The sequence below is a fragment of the Vulpes lagopus genome, chromosome 12 (genome assembly GCF_018345385.1).
Source record: "Vulpes lagopus strain Blue_001 chromosome 12, ASM1834538v1, whole genome shotgun sequence".
Classification (NCBI taxonomy): Eukaryota; Metazoa; Chordata; class Mammalia; order Carnivora; family Canidae; genus Vulpes; species Vulpes lagopus.
Window position 1 is genome coordinate 9,605,914 of NC_054835.1, and position 16,119 is coordinate 9,622,032.

The following is a 16,119-nucleotide window of genomic DNA, read 5'->3' on the forward strand; positions in this document are numbered from 1 at the left end:
CTGCAGCACAGCACCTAGGGAAGTACCACCCAGCAAGCTCACTTTGCCTGTCAACAAACGACCAACCTCTGTAGTTATGCTGTGACAGATAATCTATTCCTCTTGAGAGACATGTGCCAGTACTTCTCTAAAAGTAGGTTCTGAGGAAAACCCTTAGGAACTGCTGAATTCACTTGAGGGAAATGCAAGGACAGGCTACCATGAGAAATGGGTCCAGAAGGATACACACTAATTACATATCAGTGATTATGGGGCCATCACTGGGACTTCATCTTTCATCCTGGGTACTTCTGATCTGTTCCAGTGGTATACCACAACAACCAAGGGCTGCTTTTATAATGTGCCAGGGTATACAGTAGGCACTCATAAACATCTGCCGACTAACCCATTCTTACCCTCTATTTCCTGATGACCACAACTGCCTGTAGTTAAGTTCCCCAGCACTCACTGTCTCCCACCCCTCCCGAGTCTATTCTCACACAGGGCATATTTTCCAACCTTGGTGGGCCATGCTATGTCTCTGCTCCAAGTCCTGCAATGACTTCCATTGCCCTTGGGGTGCCCCCAAAGTTCTTGGCAGCTTCTAAGCCTCCCTTTGCTGCATGGGCCCTCCCCTCCTGTGGCCACACTGCCTCCCAGAGCTCCTCTGGGCCTGGAACACTCTTCTGTCGCAGGAGGGCATGACCCTCAATTTGCTCATGCTGCATCACAGCAGGGCTCATGTCGACCCTCTGTGTAAAATGCACTCTGCCCAGCTATCCCTTTACCTCCCTTACCTGCTTTATTTTTTCCACAGTTAACACCTATTTTAATTTTATTTTTTTTAAAAGATTTCTTTATTCATGAGACAGAGAGAGAGAGAGAGAGAGAGGCAGTCACAGGCAGAGGGAGAAACAGGCCCCATTGCAGGGAGCCCGATGCAGGACTCGATCCTGGGTCTCAGGATCAGGCCCTGGACTGAAGGCAGCACCAAACCGCTGAGCCATCTGGGCTGCCCCAGTTAACACCTTTTAAAAGACTAATTCAGTCATTCATTTTATTTTTACTATGTACACTGTCTGCTCCCTCACTAGAATGTTAGAAAGGTTACGATTTCTTTCTGTTTTGATTCCTGATATTCCGAGCACCTAGAACGACTAACTCAATAGCTCTATTAAATGATTTAAAAAAAAGAATTTTCAATTCATAAAAGGAAAAGATGATGCTGTGGTGTTCACATACTGGTAAGCCAACCTGGCATTCTTCTCTAAATAGCAGATAACCATTAGAAAGAAGCCGGGGGGGGGGGGGGGGCCCTGCATGGACTGTGTCTCACTGGCACGAGACACAGTCACCAGCCATGACACATGGCACACCCATCCAGCTGTTCTGAGCCCCCTTCCCCCAGGCTCTTTGCCCTGTATGCCAGGGAATTGCTTGAGTCCTGGTGATCCCAGGAGCCAAGTTATCCTATAAGAGGGCCCGAATGTTAAATGAACACCTAGCTCTCTTGTAAATTCCCTATGAATTGGGGTCAGGGTCTAGTGCCCTCCCCCTAAGTACTGTTCTTTCTCATCTTCCTTTGTATGTCCAAACTGAGACTGCTCAGGTCTGATGGCTTCTGGTCCTTACCTTCATCTCCAATTTCTATGCCTACAACAGTCTCTGCTGATGTGTCATGTCTCTTCTATCCAGTTTTCAAAGACAGACAAAAATGGATCCCTGAGATCCAAGTCACTGGGTCAAAGTTCTAGTCTTACGTAAGCCAAGATAAAGCCTCATTTGTGTGAAACATGGGGAAGGATAAAATTAACATTTAATACAGCTTTAAAGCCTTCCGTGCCTGCTTCCAGACCCTGTAGGACAAGCAAGACAGAAGACCCTAGGTCGGCCTCTCAGCCCATCAGGGGTATGCCAGTGAAGTGGGGACAGCGTCCTTGGGGTTATCTGTCCACAAGCACCTAGGAAATCCACCAACCTTTCTTCGCCCAGGAGACCCTCCTCTCATTGGAGTGCACATAATCTTCAAATACCGTCTGCAAGACTGTGGCTCGCTCTCGGATTTCCTGGGGGCCAGAGGCTCGGGATTTCTGGGAGGGTGGCGGAAGGATTAAAAGAGAGACAGAGTCAGAGTCAGGAATAATGAAGCACTTTATAATAGATTTAATAACAGTAAAACCACCCGGGAACCACCGAGGGTCCAACAAGGGTAATCCTTTCAATATTACTAGAGGAAAAACAGGAGCTATAAAGATGTTAAAGTCAAGCAAAGATGAAGATAGCTTTGTGAGGGAGTAGATCGGGTCTGTTTATTTGTTTACTTGTTTGCTTACTTGTCTTCCTAGCCTCGTCACTCACGTTCAAAATGAAGGTCCACTGGGGATACTCTGGAATTGTCCGAATCCGGTTTGGGCATTGAAAACACCACTGAACATAGGCAGATCTCACATGACCGGTGTGTCCTACCAAGGCCTGAAATCTTGCGCCTCCCTTACATTCCACAGGGGAACAATGGGACATTCTCTTGAAGAGGGCCCCATGGGGGCCTGCCTAAAATTGAATTTCAGAGCATGCTCCCTCATTCCTAGGGAGGTTCAGACTTGAGTGTTTCAGATCCACTCTTTCAGCCCGGGACCACTGGACTGGATGCCAGGGACCTATTAAGGAGTGGTCTGTTCCTTTATGCCACGTGCAGAGAAGACTGCAGAACCTCTGCAGCAAACCATCCCTGCGTGAGGAGTGATGTCTGGATGCACTAAAGTTCTACAGATGGAAAACGTTAATAAAAAAAAAAAAAATCCTATCCTTTTCAGTCTTCAACAATCCCGGAGAAAAGATTTCCTTTCTTTATATCCCTCTAAAACCAAGTGCTGTTTCCTGTATCTTTTTTTTTTTTTTTTTTTAAGTAAGCTCTAAGCCCAATGTGGGGCTTGAACCCACGACCCCGCGATCAAGAGCCGCAAGCTCTACCAACTGAGCCAGCCAGGCGCCTGTTTCCTATGTCTTAAAACAAACATGAATGCTTCCTACTGAATGTGAAACTGAGATCCAAAAGAACCCAGATTCTTCAAACTCAGTTTGGCTAATGTGTTCCCCCAAAGACACGGATTTTCTTAGAGATGCTACTCAGCCTCTACTATAACCCACCACACACCACCCACGTGGGTCACCAGGAAACAGCCAGTGTGAGTCCCAGTCCCTGCTTCCCTTAACCCCCTGTGGAGGACAGGGTGCCTGCACCTCTGTCTGGCTCCCCGTACCTAACCTAGACTCCAGAGTCTCTTTCACTTTTAAAGCTGACAGAGGAAGAACAAAGGGGAGAGAAGGAAAAGCCTCATTCTTTGGGTCGACGTCCCTCTCTGTGTTAATAGAGACTTAACAACCTAAAAATGTTTTTAGCTTCGTCAAATCATTCCAGCTACCTGTTTGGTTGATGACAGTCTAGCTGATTTCACAGTACATGGTCCCCTAAGGGTTTTATCCACTCAAATGTCAAGAGAAAAGTCACTCAGGAGCTGTGTTATGAAAGTGGACATTTGCTATTGTCATTAACAAGGATTTTTTTTTTACCCTCTTAACTGATGTGAAATGCAAACTTTTTTTTTTTTTTTTTTGCTGCCCTCCTTTCGTTAAGCCACCTCAGCAATGCAACTGTCACCTTCCTTGTGTGTGTGTGTGTGTGTGTGTGTGGTTTTTTTTTTAATATGAATGTGAAATTAGCGAGGATGCCCTTTCCCCTGGCGGACAGAATCCTCTGTTATTAAAAAGTAAAGCACTTTAATAATGAAAACTTTTTCCTCTTTTTCCTGTGTTTTAACTGTTTAAAATTAATGAGAAGGGCAGAATGGTTGTCAAAGCGATATTGAAAGCCGGGCAGCCAGGACCGAATAAGCACAAAAATCCCTCTAGAGTGTTAGATAAACAGAGCTCCAGCCCGCTCGAATCCCTCTGTTGGTTATTGTATACATTCTGTAACAGCTCTCAGAATAGATCTGAGAGCCAGGGAGGCAGAGAGGTTTCAGAATTCCAATAAAGGCCTCAAATTAAAGACAGCCTGGTGCGAATTCCAGGAGAAAATTAAAGAGACCTCAAGCTTAAGTGACAGGTGACTTGCTTCTGTGTCACAACTGTCAGGGGATTTAGTGATAATATGGCAATATATTACAAAGGGCTTTTCTTATTCCCCCTTTAGGTTTCAAAATGAGGCATCTTTTCTTCCCAACCAAAAAAAAAAAATTACATACACACACATATATAATGTGTGTGTACAAGTGAAATAGGTAGAAAAAAGGAGATAAAACTAAGTTCACATGTTTGAAATGATGAGGTCAGTTTTAGTAAAATATGAGAAAAAGTTAATGCAGAAAACATAATATACTCAGGAAAAAGCATGTCTTTCTCCCCCTACCCCCACTTCCAGAAATACTTTATTTTAAAATTACCCCTCTTGAGAATGAGGTATTTTTCAGTTGTCTTCTGGGGAGGACAGTCTAAATTTAAACTGAAGACAGGGGCAGAGTTATGCACGCAGCACCATCTCAGCCCCAGACAGGTAAAATGCTCCCGTAATGAGAGCGGGTCAAAGCCCGGAGGGCGCAAGAATGCCCTGCAGGACTGGCTCGCCCACCCCTCAAAGACGCATAGACCCAGTACCGGTTAATGAAGCTAACTTGCAACCAGTGGACCAGGGCTAGCTTAGGAAAATACAGTTCCAATGGTCCACACTCAGTATTTCTTAGGCTGTAAAGCCCTGCTGATCCTGGAGAGAATGATGATCAAAGGGACTGAGGGAGGGAAGGGGCTGCTGATCTCATTTTAATATCTCACCATGGCCCAGTCTTTTGTTAAGGTCTGTTTAGAGGCATATTTCACAGAACAAAAAAACTCGTAGAAAAAAACACATTTGGGTGTATCCATACTTTGAAGATGAAAATTTCACACCAAGAGGCAACAGATGAGCTGAAGATATTCAGGCTGCATTTTTTGTTGTTGTAAAAAGTTTTAGGTAGTAGCAGTGGTGGGGGGAGGGTGGCTTTTCTTTTCTTTTCTTTTCTTTTTTTTTTTTTGAAGCATGTCTTGATGTTGCTAACTTCTAAGGTATTTTTAAACTAAATGGAAGGATTTTGTTTTAATCACTTGATTGCCAAGTTGAGTTCCACCCTCATGCTTCCCTAGAACCTTCTGAGTGCTTCCCAGTAAAGTTGAAAGATCAAATTTATTCTCTTTGTAGGTGGGTGAACATTCGCACACCCAGACGTAGTTATATATATTTTATATACCTAAATATGAAATATACATTTTACAGATGCTTCACTCACTCTCTTTCTGTTCACAGAAGCCCAAAAATGTATGTGCCAAAGGGACATTTACAATGGACTTCAACCAAGTGAGAAGAGGGGCCTTATAATGAGGTGTCTGGCTAAGTGTGTGAAGGCCTATTTAGTGAGCTCACATTTATCTGTCTGGCACTGGTTCGTGTGCTAGACAGAACTGCCCAAACTGAGAGCAACAATTAAAACATACAGTATTTCTTATTGAGCAACAGAACTAAAAGTTGTATCCAGCATCTACTTTATTCATCTTACTTCTCACACGGATCACACACATAAAACACTCTTCTAGGCTGTAGCTCTGTGTAATAATTAGTAATATAGTCAATTTCATTTAGTTTCTCTTTAGCCTCTGAATTCAAGTTAACATTGGTTAAACAAGCCAGGTTTGCATCAACGGGACACGTGGGACTCTAGGATGATTAGTTTTGTAAGCTAATCAGTTATTTTGGTGTCAGTGAAAGCCCAACCTTGCTGAGCGTTTTTTTAAGATTTTATTTATTTGAGAGAGAGCAAGAGAATGAGCACAAGCAGAGGAGGGGGCAGAGGGAGAAGCAGACTCCCCACTGAGCAGGGAGCCCCAAATGGGGCTTCATCCCAGGACCCTGAGATCATGAACTGAGCCACAGGCAGACACTTCACTGACCAAGCCATCCAGCACCCTGAGTGTTTTTTCTTTTTGAAAACAAAGTTCACGGGCAGCCCTGGTGGCTCAGCGGTTTAGCGCCGCCTGCAGCCCAGGGTGTGATCCTGGAGACTCGGGATCGAGTCCCACGTCAGGCTCCCTGCATGGAGCCTGCTTCTCCCTCTGCCTGTGTCTCTGCCTCTTTCTCTCTCTCTCTCTCTGTTTCTCATGAATAAATAAATAAAATCTTTTTTAAAAATTAAAAAAAAAAAAAAAAAAAGCAAAGTTCACCACACCTTAAAGATATAAAAATATTCTGTTTGTCCCTCTCCATCAAGGCAGGAACTTGGGGCTGGGACAAACTGAAGTGCATGGTGTTTTCTGCCTCATTTTGGGTCAACCTCCCAGCAACCTACAAGATGGGCACTCTTGTTCTCAGTTTACAGATGGGAACACTGAGGCTGGAGAGGAGACAACCTGCTGGAGGATGCAGAACCACCAGCTGTGAAGCAAAGACTGAAACCCAAGTCTGCTTGCCTTGAGGCCCCAGCAAGGCTTCAAGGCTGGCCTCATGCCAAAGAAAGGACTTATGGAGAAAAACCACACAAGGCCACCAAAGGGCAGAGGTTAAGACATGGCCATCGCCTGCTCCTGAAAGAGGAGAGGGCACTGCCGCTGCTCTGCTACCTCTCCCCTACATCCATAGCAGGGGCTCCATCCAGAGATGCACACAACGATCAGCTCCCTGGACAGAACTGATGTGTGCCCAGTTCAGAAACAAACACCAACAACAGAGCCAGTCCCAGAAACAGTGTAAGTGAAGATGAGCCTGGACTGAATCTTTATGATCTCATTTCGTGACTTTACTGCTTGTTCTGATTTCTGGAGAGGAGGCAGATGCTAACGTTCCTCTGTGACACAGCAAAAAAGCACCGGGCTTCGTGTCACTGAGTCTCAACTCTGAATCCCACATCCGCTACTAACTGATAATGATGATGAACACCCTTTAGAACCAATGTTGGGCTTTCAGGTTATTTCTTACTCAAGCCTCCAATCTCCTAATGAGAAGAATACTAACATGATCTCAACTTGACATATGAAGAAACCAAGGCTTAGGAAGGTCCAGTACTTGCCCAGAGCCTCGGAGCTGGTAAACGAGATTAGGAATCTAATCTGAGGCCGTGCCCTTAACCTCTCTGCTCTGCTGCCTGCAGGAACAGCATTTCTGAACCTCTCTGCCTCCCCTGCACTGTCCTGGGCTATAATGAAGTGTCCATGGGAACATGAAAAAACCCTACTTAGATGGAGCTTCAAGGACACCTGGGTGGCTCAGCAGTTGAGCATCTGCCTTGGGCTCAGGGTGTGATACTGGGATCCGGAATCGAGTCCCGCATCGGGCTCTCTGCAGGGAGCCTACTTCTCCCTCTGCCTATCTCTCTCTCTGTGTATGTCTCTCTCATGAATATATAAATAATCTTTAAAAAAAAAAAAAAGGCAGCCCAGATGGCTCAGCGGTTTAGCGCCGCCTTCAGTCCAGGAGATGGGAGAGAAGCAGGGTGCCTATGTCTCTGCCCCTCTCTCTGTGTCTCTCTGAATAAATAAATAAACATCTATTTAAAAAAAAAAAAGACGGAGCTTCAGAAGAAGCGTGCCAGGAACAATGTCTGGTGACTGTTCCATTCCCTTGACAACGAACTATTGATAAGGGATGTTTCATAATGAAACATCGCTTAAAACAACTTGTTGATCAACTGAGTCTCTAACCCTTCTCTTGCTTACAGGGATCTCTGCTGTGGTAACGTTCATTGACCAAGTGTCACCTCTATGACGATGGTTAACATTACCTGATTGAGCAGTCATCTAGCTGCACTGCCTCAGTCTCATGAACAGTAAGGGAAGCACGTGCTCTAGGTCAGGCTGCCCCTGCGATGGCCCCTCACCTCTGCAGGTCCTGGTTACCTCACCTAGGAAGTGGGATGAGCATCTGCCTGCTCAGGTCACTGGCAGGATCAAATGGGACCAAGAGTGTGAAGAGGGCAGCATGGTCTCAGGACCAGGACAGGTGCTGTAAATGTGTCCCTGCCTTTTCTTAGATACATCTCCTTAGGTTCTCTCTGGAACAAGAGGACTGAAGTCAGGGCCAGTCAAATCAGGCCCCAGCCTCAAGGAGAAGATTCGATTCAAATAAAGACACCTCTTGGGATCCCGGGGTGGCTCAGCGGTTTGGCGCCTGCCTTTGGCCCGGGGCGTGATCCTGGAGACCTGGGATCAAGTCCCATGTCAGGCTCCCTGCATGGAGCCTGCTTCTCCCTCTGCCTGTCTCTGCCTCTCTCTCTCTCTCTCTGTGTCTCTCATGAATAAATAAAATCTTTAAAAAAAAATAATAAAGGAATTAAAAAAAAAAGACACCTCTTGATGCCTAAAGGAACTTTAAAAAAATTTTTTTTAGATCTTATTTATTTATTAATGAGAGACACACACAGAGAGGGAGAGAGAGAGAGAGAGACAGAGACACAGGCAGAAGGAGAAGCAGGCTCCATGCAGGGAGCCCAATGTGGGACTCGATCCCGGGTCTCCAGGACCATGCCCCAGGCTGCAGGTAGCGCTAAACCGCTGCGCCACCAAGGATGCCCTAAAGAAACTCTTAAGTCTGATCAATTTGGCTCTGATTTTCCAGTCTATCCTCAGGCTTAAGACAACAGATGTAATATATTCAAATAATTAATATTTCAAAGACAAAATTATATTCAGCAACATTATACACATGGATCTGTGATATATGGAGTGATGGGTTGGAGTGGGGTGGGAGAGCCATGGACTGGCAGAGGCAAAGATGCAGAAAACCAGCAGGAAAGGATGCTCATGGCTATCTGAACCTGCTCAGGGTCTCCATATGGAACTGCATGGATAACACACATTTTTCTCCTTACCAATCCCAACTTTATTCTTCTTCTGTGTATGGCACCCACATTAAAAAATAGATGAACTGAGCATGTCTGAAAGGAGATACAGAGAGATCTAGTCCTTCCATGGGTGTCTTGGATGTATGGGTCCAGTCAGTTGTCCTTGCTGATAGTCTGGACAGGGACCACCAGGGCTGAGCAATGTAACACTCCCTCCAGACTCAATCTGGGCCAGAATGAAACCTCCTTTCTGGGAAGCCTGCCATGGCCCAGCGGACCTCCAGAATGGACAGTAGCCCATTAACTGGATGAGACTGGTAAACACATCCAGAAGCAAAGAGAGAGAAAAAGGAAAACACGAATAAGGTGTGGCTTCATCTAATGTTCACAGTCCCTTAGGTACACGTCTGCTTGACAGAGGAACTAACTATCCCACACACACAGTCTCCACCACCCCAAATCAAGAAAGGAATCATGTCTGTTCACAGTCAAGTATAATAAATAATAAAACTCACCTGGCTTCCCCATCGGCTCCTTTTAAAACAATCATCCCTTGTCAGAACAGACAAAATATCTTCCATCTTAATCTCAGAAATGCTGTAAAAGGAAGGGCACATCAAGGCAAACTTTTAATTTTCCCAATAACATCTGGAATCTTGATGCATAAAACTGGCCTGTTCTCAAGCTAATCAAATATAAAGTAGAAGCTATGCCTACACAGGAAAGAAAATCATTTCCTAGACCTTTAGGAGTTTGGAAGGAAGGGATCTCTATGACATAACAGGGACAGATGCGGTCATATGCCCAACATTCTCCGTCCTCTCTGGTGACTTTCAAACAGGCTAAATTTAGAATTTCCTGTATAGGGATCACATCATTGTTTCTTAATCCATCTCAAATACTAAACAAGTAGGCCTGCTTATTAACATACTACTTTGATTCGAGCAGATAAGGAAATCAAAAAATATTTTGGGTAGTCACTTTAGTTTTGTACTAAAAAAAAGTGGGGGTGGGGGAGTGTGAATGGCTAAAGGTCCTTAACTGTTGAGGTCAACTCCTCAGGGAAAGGTAACAAGTGACCACAGCACCAGAGCTCTCTTCTCATCCACCCAGAAGGACATCTACCCTCTCACCTCTTAATTATTAAGGGGTGAGAAACAAATGACTTCTGATGGACCTAGAGCTATGTATAAACAGCTGAGATCAGAATCTGGACTTGTGAGCAGAAGCCACCCTGAGCCAGAAGAGGAGGCCCATCCTGCCTCGTGGTGGGGAAGGGAAGCCACAGCACTCAAACACAGGAGGTGCATGCAGATTCAAGTGTTAGAGCCCAAGGAAGAAACGGGAGCTACTGAAAACATACTTCCCAGGGAGAAAAAAAAGGAAGGAGGAGTTCTGGGGAGAAAAACAGATCATAAAAAGATAAATGATTTCCTTGTATGTTGTTTCTTTCTTTCTTTCTTTCTTTTTTTAATGTAACAGCAAATTAAAACATGAATGGCAACCTCTCATGTGGGAGAAGACAATTCTCCCCCTTTCCCCCAAAGGTTACTCTGACAAAGCTATGAATGAAAATGTCACATCTCTGACAGCGATTTACCTGAAATGTGTCACCGCTTCCCTGAACACCCCCAGCCCCCCGCCCCTCCACATTCTCTTCCTCTGCTGCCAGCTCACAGCCCTATGGATACGTGAAATCTTTTTACAGCAGGAGGAGTCAACCGGAGAAGGCAGAGCATGTGTTTTTGAAGGTAGCAGTTTGGGGGAAAGGGCTCATGATTTCATGGAGAATCTATTTTTCATATGAGAGAGAAAAGCTGTGGCTGTTGAATGTGTCTCTTGTTTATGCCTGGAAATCTGAAGGTGAAAACACAGCCCAGTCCTATCTTTTTCTTTGTCTAACGGACTTGCCTCTATTCATCACTTTTTTTCTTGAGGGGAAAAAAAAAGGAAAGTAAAAGGAACATAAGGACTTGGGGGTGAGATCTTAAAGCAGGGAGAAAGAAAGAATAAGTCCATTCAGAGTCAGGGATGCAAATAACTAAATACAGCGCAGAGAGGCACTGTTTTCTGAAAGGCATGGCAGTGTTGACACTCCAGCCAGGGCACAGCTCTTTGGCCGTGTGTCTGTGTGACAATGCTGGGGGACCTGGCACAGTAAGTGAACAGGAGCTGGAAAGGAACTGGAGTGATTTACAGTTTAAAAGGGGCTGCCTCCTATTCTAAGAAGTCGTTGCTGCTGAGGAACAAAGCCAATCTAGTCTGCCTGTTTATGGTTCTACCAACAGATCTGAATCACCCTGCCTCACTATGAAAAGAGACAGATAAATAAATTCAGGCAACTGTCTCATGCCTGATCTGAGAAATGCACGTTTTGATGAAGCATTTACATTTTAATAAACCAATGACGACTTTTATTAGAAACACATTTAAAGGAGAAGTGGAAAACAGGGAAGAAGCTGGCAAACACCAGGAAATCAGAAGGATGCAGAAACAAAGTCCTGAGCATTCAAATAGAGGTGGCAGTGGCCCAGGGCACCTGTCTCTAGCCCTGGCTGCTAAATCACACTGTCAGGGCGAGTTCCACGGTGCTTGCTGTAGGAAGGCAGGCAGCAATTTGTTGTGATGGCCCTTGCTGCCACGAGCCTCGGCCTGCCTTCCTGAATCTCTCCTGTAATTCATCAGCCGTCCTAGCATTCTGCTGCCTGGCTCCCAGGTTCTAAGGCACAACACAAGCCCATCTTCCTTCTGTTTGTTTTAAATATTTGGATTCCAAAGATGTTCAAGTTTGTTTCTTTCCATGGCACACTCTGCTATCAGATCTTCCTAGGTATAATTTTTTTGTATTAGGTCAAGATACCCAACATATAGCCCTTCCTCAGACAGAAATCGGAAAGCATAATGCACAGCTACAACACGGTAACTTAGATCTGATATTTTGGGGGAGAGACTGATCACACCAGGCCCACAAAGCAGTCAGTGGTTCAGGAATACAAGCTTCAGTAGGTGCATTTTCAGGGCAGAAACGAGTGAGGCTGGACCCCTCCAGGACTCTCTTCCCCTTGAATGGATGTTCTCTCCACAAAAGACCTGAATCTCTTCCTTGGGGTACTTCTGTCTTCATCTTTCTAAACTTGCCCTACAAGTCCAAATATTGAGAATTACTGGATCGTGGAGCTGTCTTCTGATTGTGCACATGGTTATGCTGGATTTTCCATGAACACCACTGGCAGTTTTTTCCAGAAGAGACCATCAGAGAAAATTAGTGTTATTTTTATACACATGGCTCACTAATAATTCAGGTTGGTGCTATTATCTTCCCCTTTTGAATGCAGGTTTATATTTGAACCTTTCATAGCCATTAGCCTGAATGAAAGAAAGACCTGAGAGCAGAGAGAGGCAGAGGCATCCGTGCAGGTAACTTTGGGGCTAGACAATAATCATCTGACTTCCCAACAGCTAGCACCCACTTTTCTGATCTTATCAGGTCAAAGTGAATGAGCACGGGAGAACATCCAGGAACTGCTGACAGTAAGGAAAGGAGAACATAAATTGGTAGATCTAGAACAGAAGGTGGGGGAAAGAGCCATGGGTAAGAGGCCACCAAGGTGCAGTGACTACATGTTTTCCCGTAGATGACAACATACGCCTCTGAAAACACTTTCCAGAGGTCTACAAATTCCTGTGCCAGAGGAAAACAGTCGCAGCGCCGTGATAGGCTCCCAGCCTGGGAGGACAGGGTAAGGGAAGACAAGAGGAGGGGCTATGGGTCTTCATTCAACCCCCAATGTTTCCGGGGTATAGCTGCCCAGTCAAACACCAGCCAAGGCCCTGAAAGCTCCTGCAAGAAGGACCAGTCAGCCCCTTGCCCTAGGGCATTGAGAAACCAGGTGGAAAGGAAGCTCTTGGTGAGGGAGACTGATGAACTGACCACCAAAATTCCTCTTACAAGTGAGATAAAATTTGCAATCTTCCTGAAACCAACAGAATCCACTATTTCAGTTGTGAAATTGTTTTAAGATCTTAAATGACAGGAAAACCCAAACCAGCATTAATTGGGCCCAGGTTCATTAGTAGAGGGGTCCTGCCTCCCCACCACTGAAGGGTATATAAAAAGTACATCTTCTGAGGAAGCCCCAGCCCACAGATGTTCCCATGAGCAACCCCGAGACTGCTGAGTGCTGCGAAGTCTGCCTCGGGTGCAGGGAAGGAGGGAAAGAGAGGGGGAGCTCTCTCCCCAGGTGGGAAAGGGACAGCTCTGTAGGCGGGAACTGTGGCGGGGTGGTGGGGACAGTCACAGGCAGTTCTCCTTGTGGGTGGCCTGCACTTGGTCCCCAGACCAAGTCCTATGCCACCTGTCTGGGAATATCAGTACAGGTGCAGAATGCAAGGACTCTGCCAGCGCTCTACTATACAGAAAGAAAGTCTCATCATTTTATTTGCTGCTTTACATAAAACACTGGCTGGGCAAAGTGAAGCACCAGCAGGCAAGATCCTCAGGCACAGCGGTACAGGGGAGCTATGCGCCAGTTCACAGCGTTGGTTCCAAGCAGCACTCAGGGCCCCCTGTGCAGCAAGGTTCGTGTCCTACCCTCCCGAGCATACACACAAAGGACTCTTCCTATACCTCCAAAAACACTTTCTGTATCACTGTGCTATGTCTGAGCACAAGAAATTTGTGAAAGTAGACCAGTGTGAAGAACCCCATGCTTTTAGCAGCCTATTATTAGCACTTGTTACTTCAGGTGCCAGAGGACGTACTGAAAACAGGACAAAACATGTTCATTTCTGTGGCCCAGCTGAGTTCCTTCTGCCTTCATTACATTCACTCCCGGCCGTGTCAAGACCCTATTCTCTGTTGCTGCTTCACTGTCCTTCCTGGGTGAGGTCAGGATCTGCTGGAGGCCCTGACTGCGCTTCCCGGCCATTGAGGTGCTGGCTGCATAGCCCCGGCTGTGAGGGTGTACGGGCATCTCTGCTGCCCCTAAAGGATTTTTTCCCTGACTTTATTTTCCTGGGGGAGCAGGGAGCTGTGTGAGGAGTCAAAGCACTATTTTTTTTTTTCAAAGACAAATCATCTTTAAAGGTACAAAACGTTGATCATAAAAATAAAACTTGTGAATGATAAAGGTCTTTAAGCAGCTGGCTGCAAGGGCCATATACACGTATCTTACAGAAGGTGAAGTGAAACACAGACCTCTATCATACAGAAAAACCAAGTGCAACTGATCCTTCTGTGACTTAGTCTGGCAACACAATGAAAATTGTCATGTGCTGACGGTATGAAGGGTTTTAGTGTTTGCCACTGGCTATTCTGGGACTCATTTAGGGATCACAAGGGTTAATGGCTCTTCGTCAGCTTACAAGGCCCATCCACTGTAGAAGGCGACAGAAAGTTAATTAGGTGAGATCAGCCGAAACCCCGTTCAGGTTTCTGACTCACTTGATTTTGTGAGAAGCCAACGAGTTGACATATTCTGCCTCCGAAGGAGCCAAAATGAGCAGGCTGCTCCCATGGCAGCCAATCCGGGCGGTTCTCCCGATCCGGTGGATGTATTCAGCAGGTGAAGACGGCGCGTTGTACTAAAAAGGGTAACAAAAATGAAGCATTCACAGATCAAGGGATTGCCATTAATTGGAAGTGCAATACCCCTCACCTGCCTCCAGGTATCCCAAGAATTAAACCCTGGTGCTATGGTTACCCTCACACAATCCCAAGGAGAAGTCACTCAACTCTGAAACCCCTGACTTCACTGGAAATAACGAGGCTCTGACACGCAGACGTGAACAGTGGCCAAGTTTCCGATGAGCGAGTCGCCTTCCTGTCCCAGTATCTCCTCTGTAATTTTACTTCTCCACAGGTCTCTTCATTTTCCTATCTGCATCTTTTCAACCATGATGACTGTGCAAGGTGAAGTCAGAGGCGGGTGGGGGCACCTTTTTGCAGGATGGCCATGTGACCTTGGCCTGCTTCTGTGGCAGACACAGCAGTAGGGTGGAGGCCAGAGGACCAGACGGGGTCAGCAGGGAGGGGCCGGCTGCTCTGATCAGAGTTCACTCTGCTGCAGGGCCGCTGGGAGCTGGTCCCCACCACCTTACTGCACTTCCACTCAGTCCCAATGGCACAGAAGTATAGGGCAATTGAGAGGCAGGATCCCCTCCTGCAGGGACTTGCTTCTGCTCCCAATGACAACATTCCTGACTCAAGGGAAAAGGCAGACTCTAACTCAGCAGAATGCATTATCGTTATGGCAATAACTTCGTCATCATGAAAAGGAATTAACCATCTATCCATTCTTCCTTTTTTCGCTTTGTTGCTACATGACTCAAAGATCAGAGGCCCAAAAAGGATAGAATATATTGGGGGGTAGGTGTGTGCCAGGCACATGAATCTCATCAATCTCACAATACAGGAAAGCTCTGAACAGTCTGCCCCGCACCCCCAACATTAAAATTATCCTATCATTTTTTTTTAAAGATTTTATTTATTTATTCATGAGAGACAAGGAGAAAAAGAGAGAGGCAGAGGCTCCTCGCAGGGAGCCTGATGTGGGACTTGATTCCGGATCCTGGGATCAGGCCCTGAGCCGAAGGCAGATACTAATCTGCTGAGCCACCCAAGCATCCCTATCCTGCCTTTTTATCTTTACTTTGCTCCGTGGCCATGAGGAAGACACAATGCCTCTAGTCGAAGAGTGGTCTTCTGCAGGGAGCAGATCAGATTTCCTAGCCAGTGACAGGCATGCAATTCCACTAAAATGTGAATAAACCATGACTCACGTAAATGGGGCACGTGTCCCCTGGCCCCCACACAGAAGGGCTTAAAAATACCATTCTGCAGACTAACGAAAAGAAAAAACAAAACTGAAACCACTAGACTCTAGTGCTAACACCTGTACCCTCTGGCAAAGCGTCTAAGGCTAGAGGTATGTGTAAGATGCTGTCAGGGACTTAATTGCCCCCTGCAGGTCAATGTACATGGACACAGCTCTTAGGACAGCTGAGCCATCTCCTTCTGGACACAATGAGACCTCCCAAGGGCCCTAGTAATTCCTGTTATTTTCAGATTGCTGAAACTTTGTGTGTGACATGCATTAGTCTGGGAGCAGGGGAGCCTGCCTCTCCCTCCCATGACCGCTCAGCCTTGGCTGTTTCCCTGCAGCAGGTAGGTAGGCTGGGTTAGGGAAAGATACCAGGAGAATTGTACAGATAAGGCTGGCTGCTGCCTGGTTACCAGGGCAACACCCAAGAGGCTAATAATAATTATTCCACTTAAAGCTAA

General features: G+C 45.9%; 1 protein-coding gene and 1 non-coding gene across 3 annotated transcripts in view; both read right to left on the reverse strand.

Moving 5' to 3' along the window:
• DDX31 (DEAD-box helicase 31) overlaps nucleotides 1-16,119 on the reverse strand; it is a 68,931-nt gene that overhangs the window by 20,163 nt on the left and 32,649 nt on the right. For both annotated transcript variants that reach the window (XM_041727221.1, XM_041727219.1), the window contains exons 16-18: nucleotides 14,281-14,420; nucleotides 9,353-9,434; nucleotides 1,958-2,069 (exon numbers count right to left, since the gene is read on the reverse strand). In XM_041727221.1, coding sequence (XP_041583155.1) covers nucleotides 1,958-2,069; nucleotides 9,353-9,434; nucleotides 14,281-14,420 — 334 coding nt within the window. The remainder of the gene's footprint in view (nucleotides 1-1,957; nucleotides 2,070-9,352; nucleotides 9,435-14,280; nucleotides 14,421-16,119) is intronic.
• Nucleotides 2,895-2,967, reverse strand: TRNAK-CUU. Its single transcript has one exon. It is a non-coding gene; the product is annotated as a tRNA-Lys (tRNA).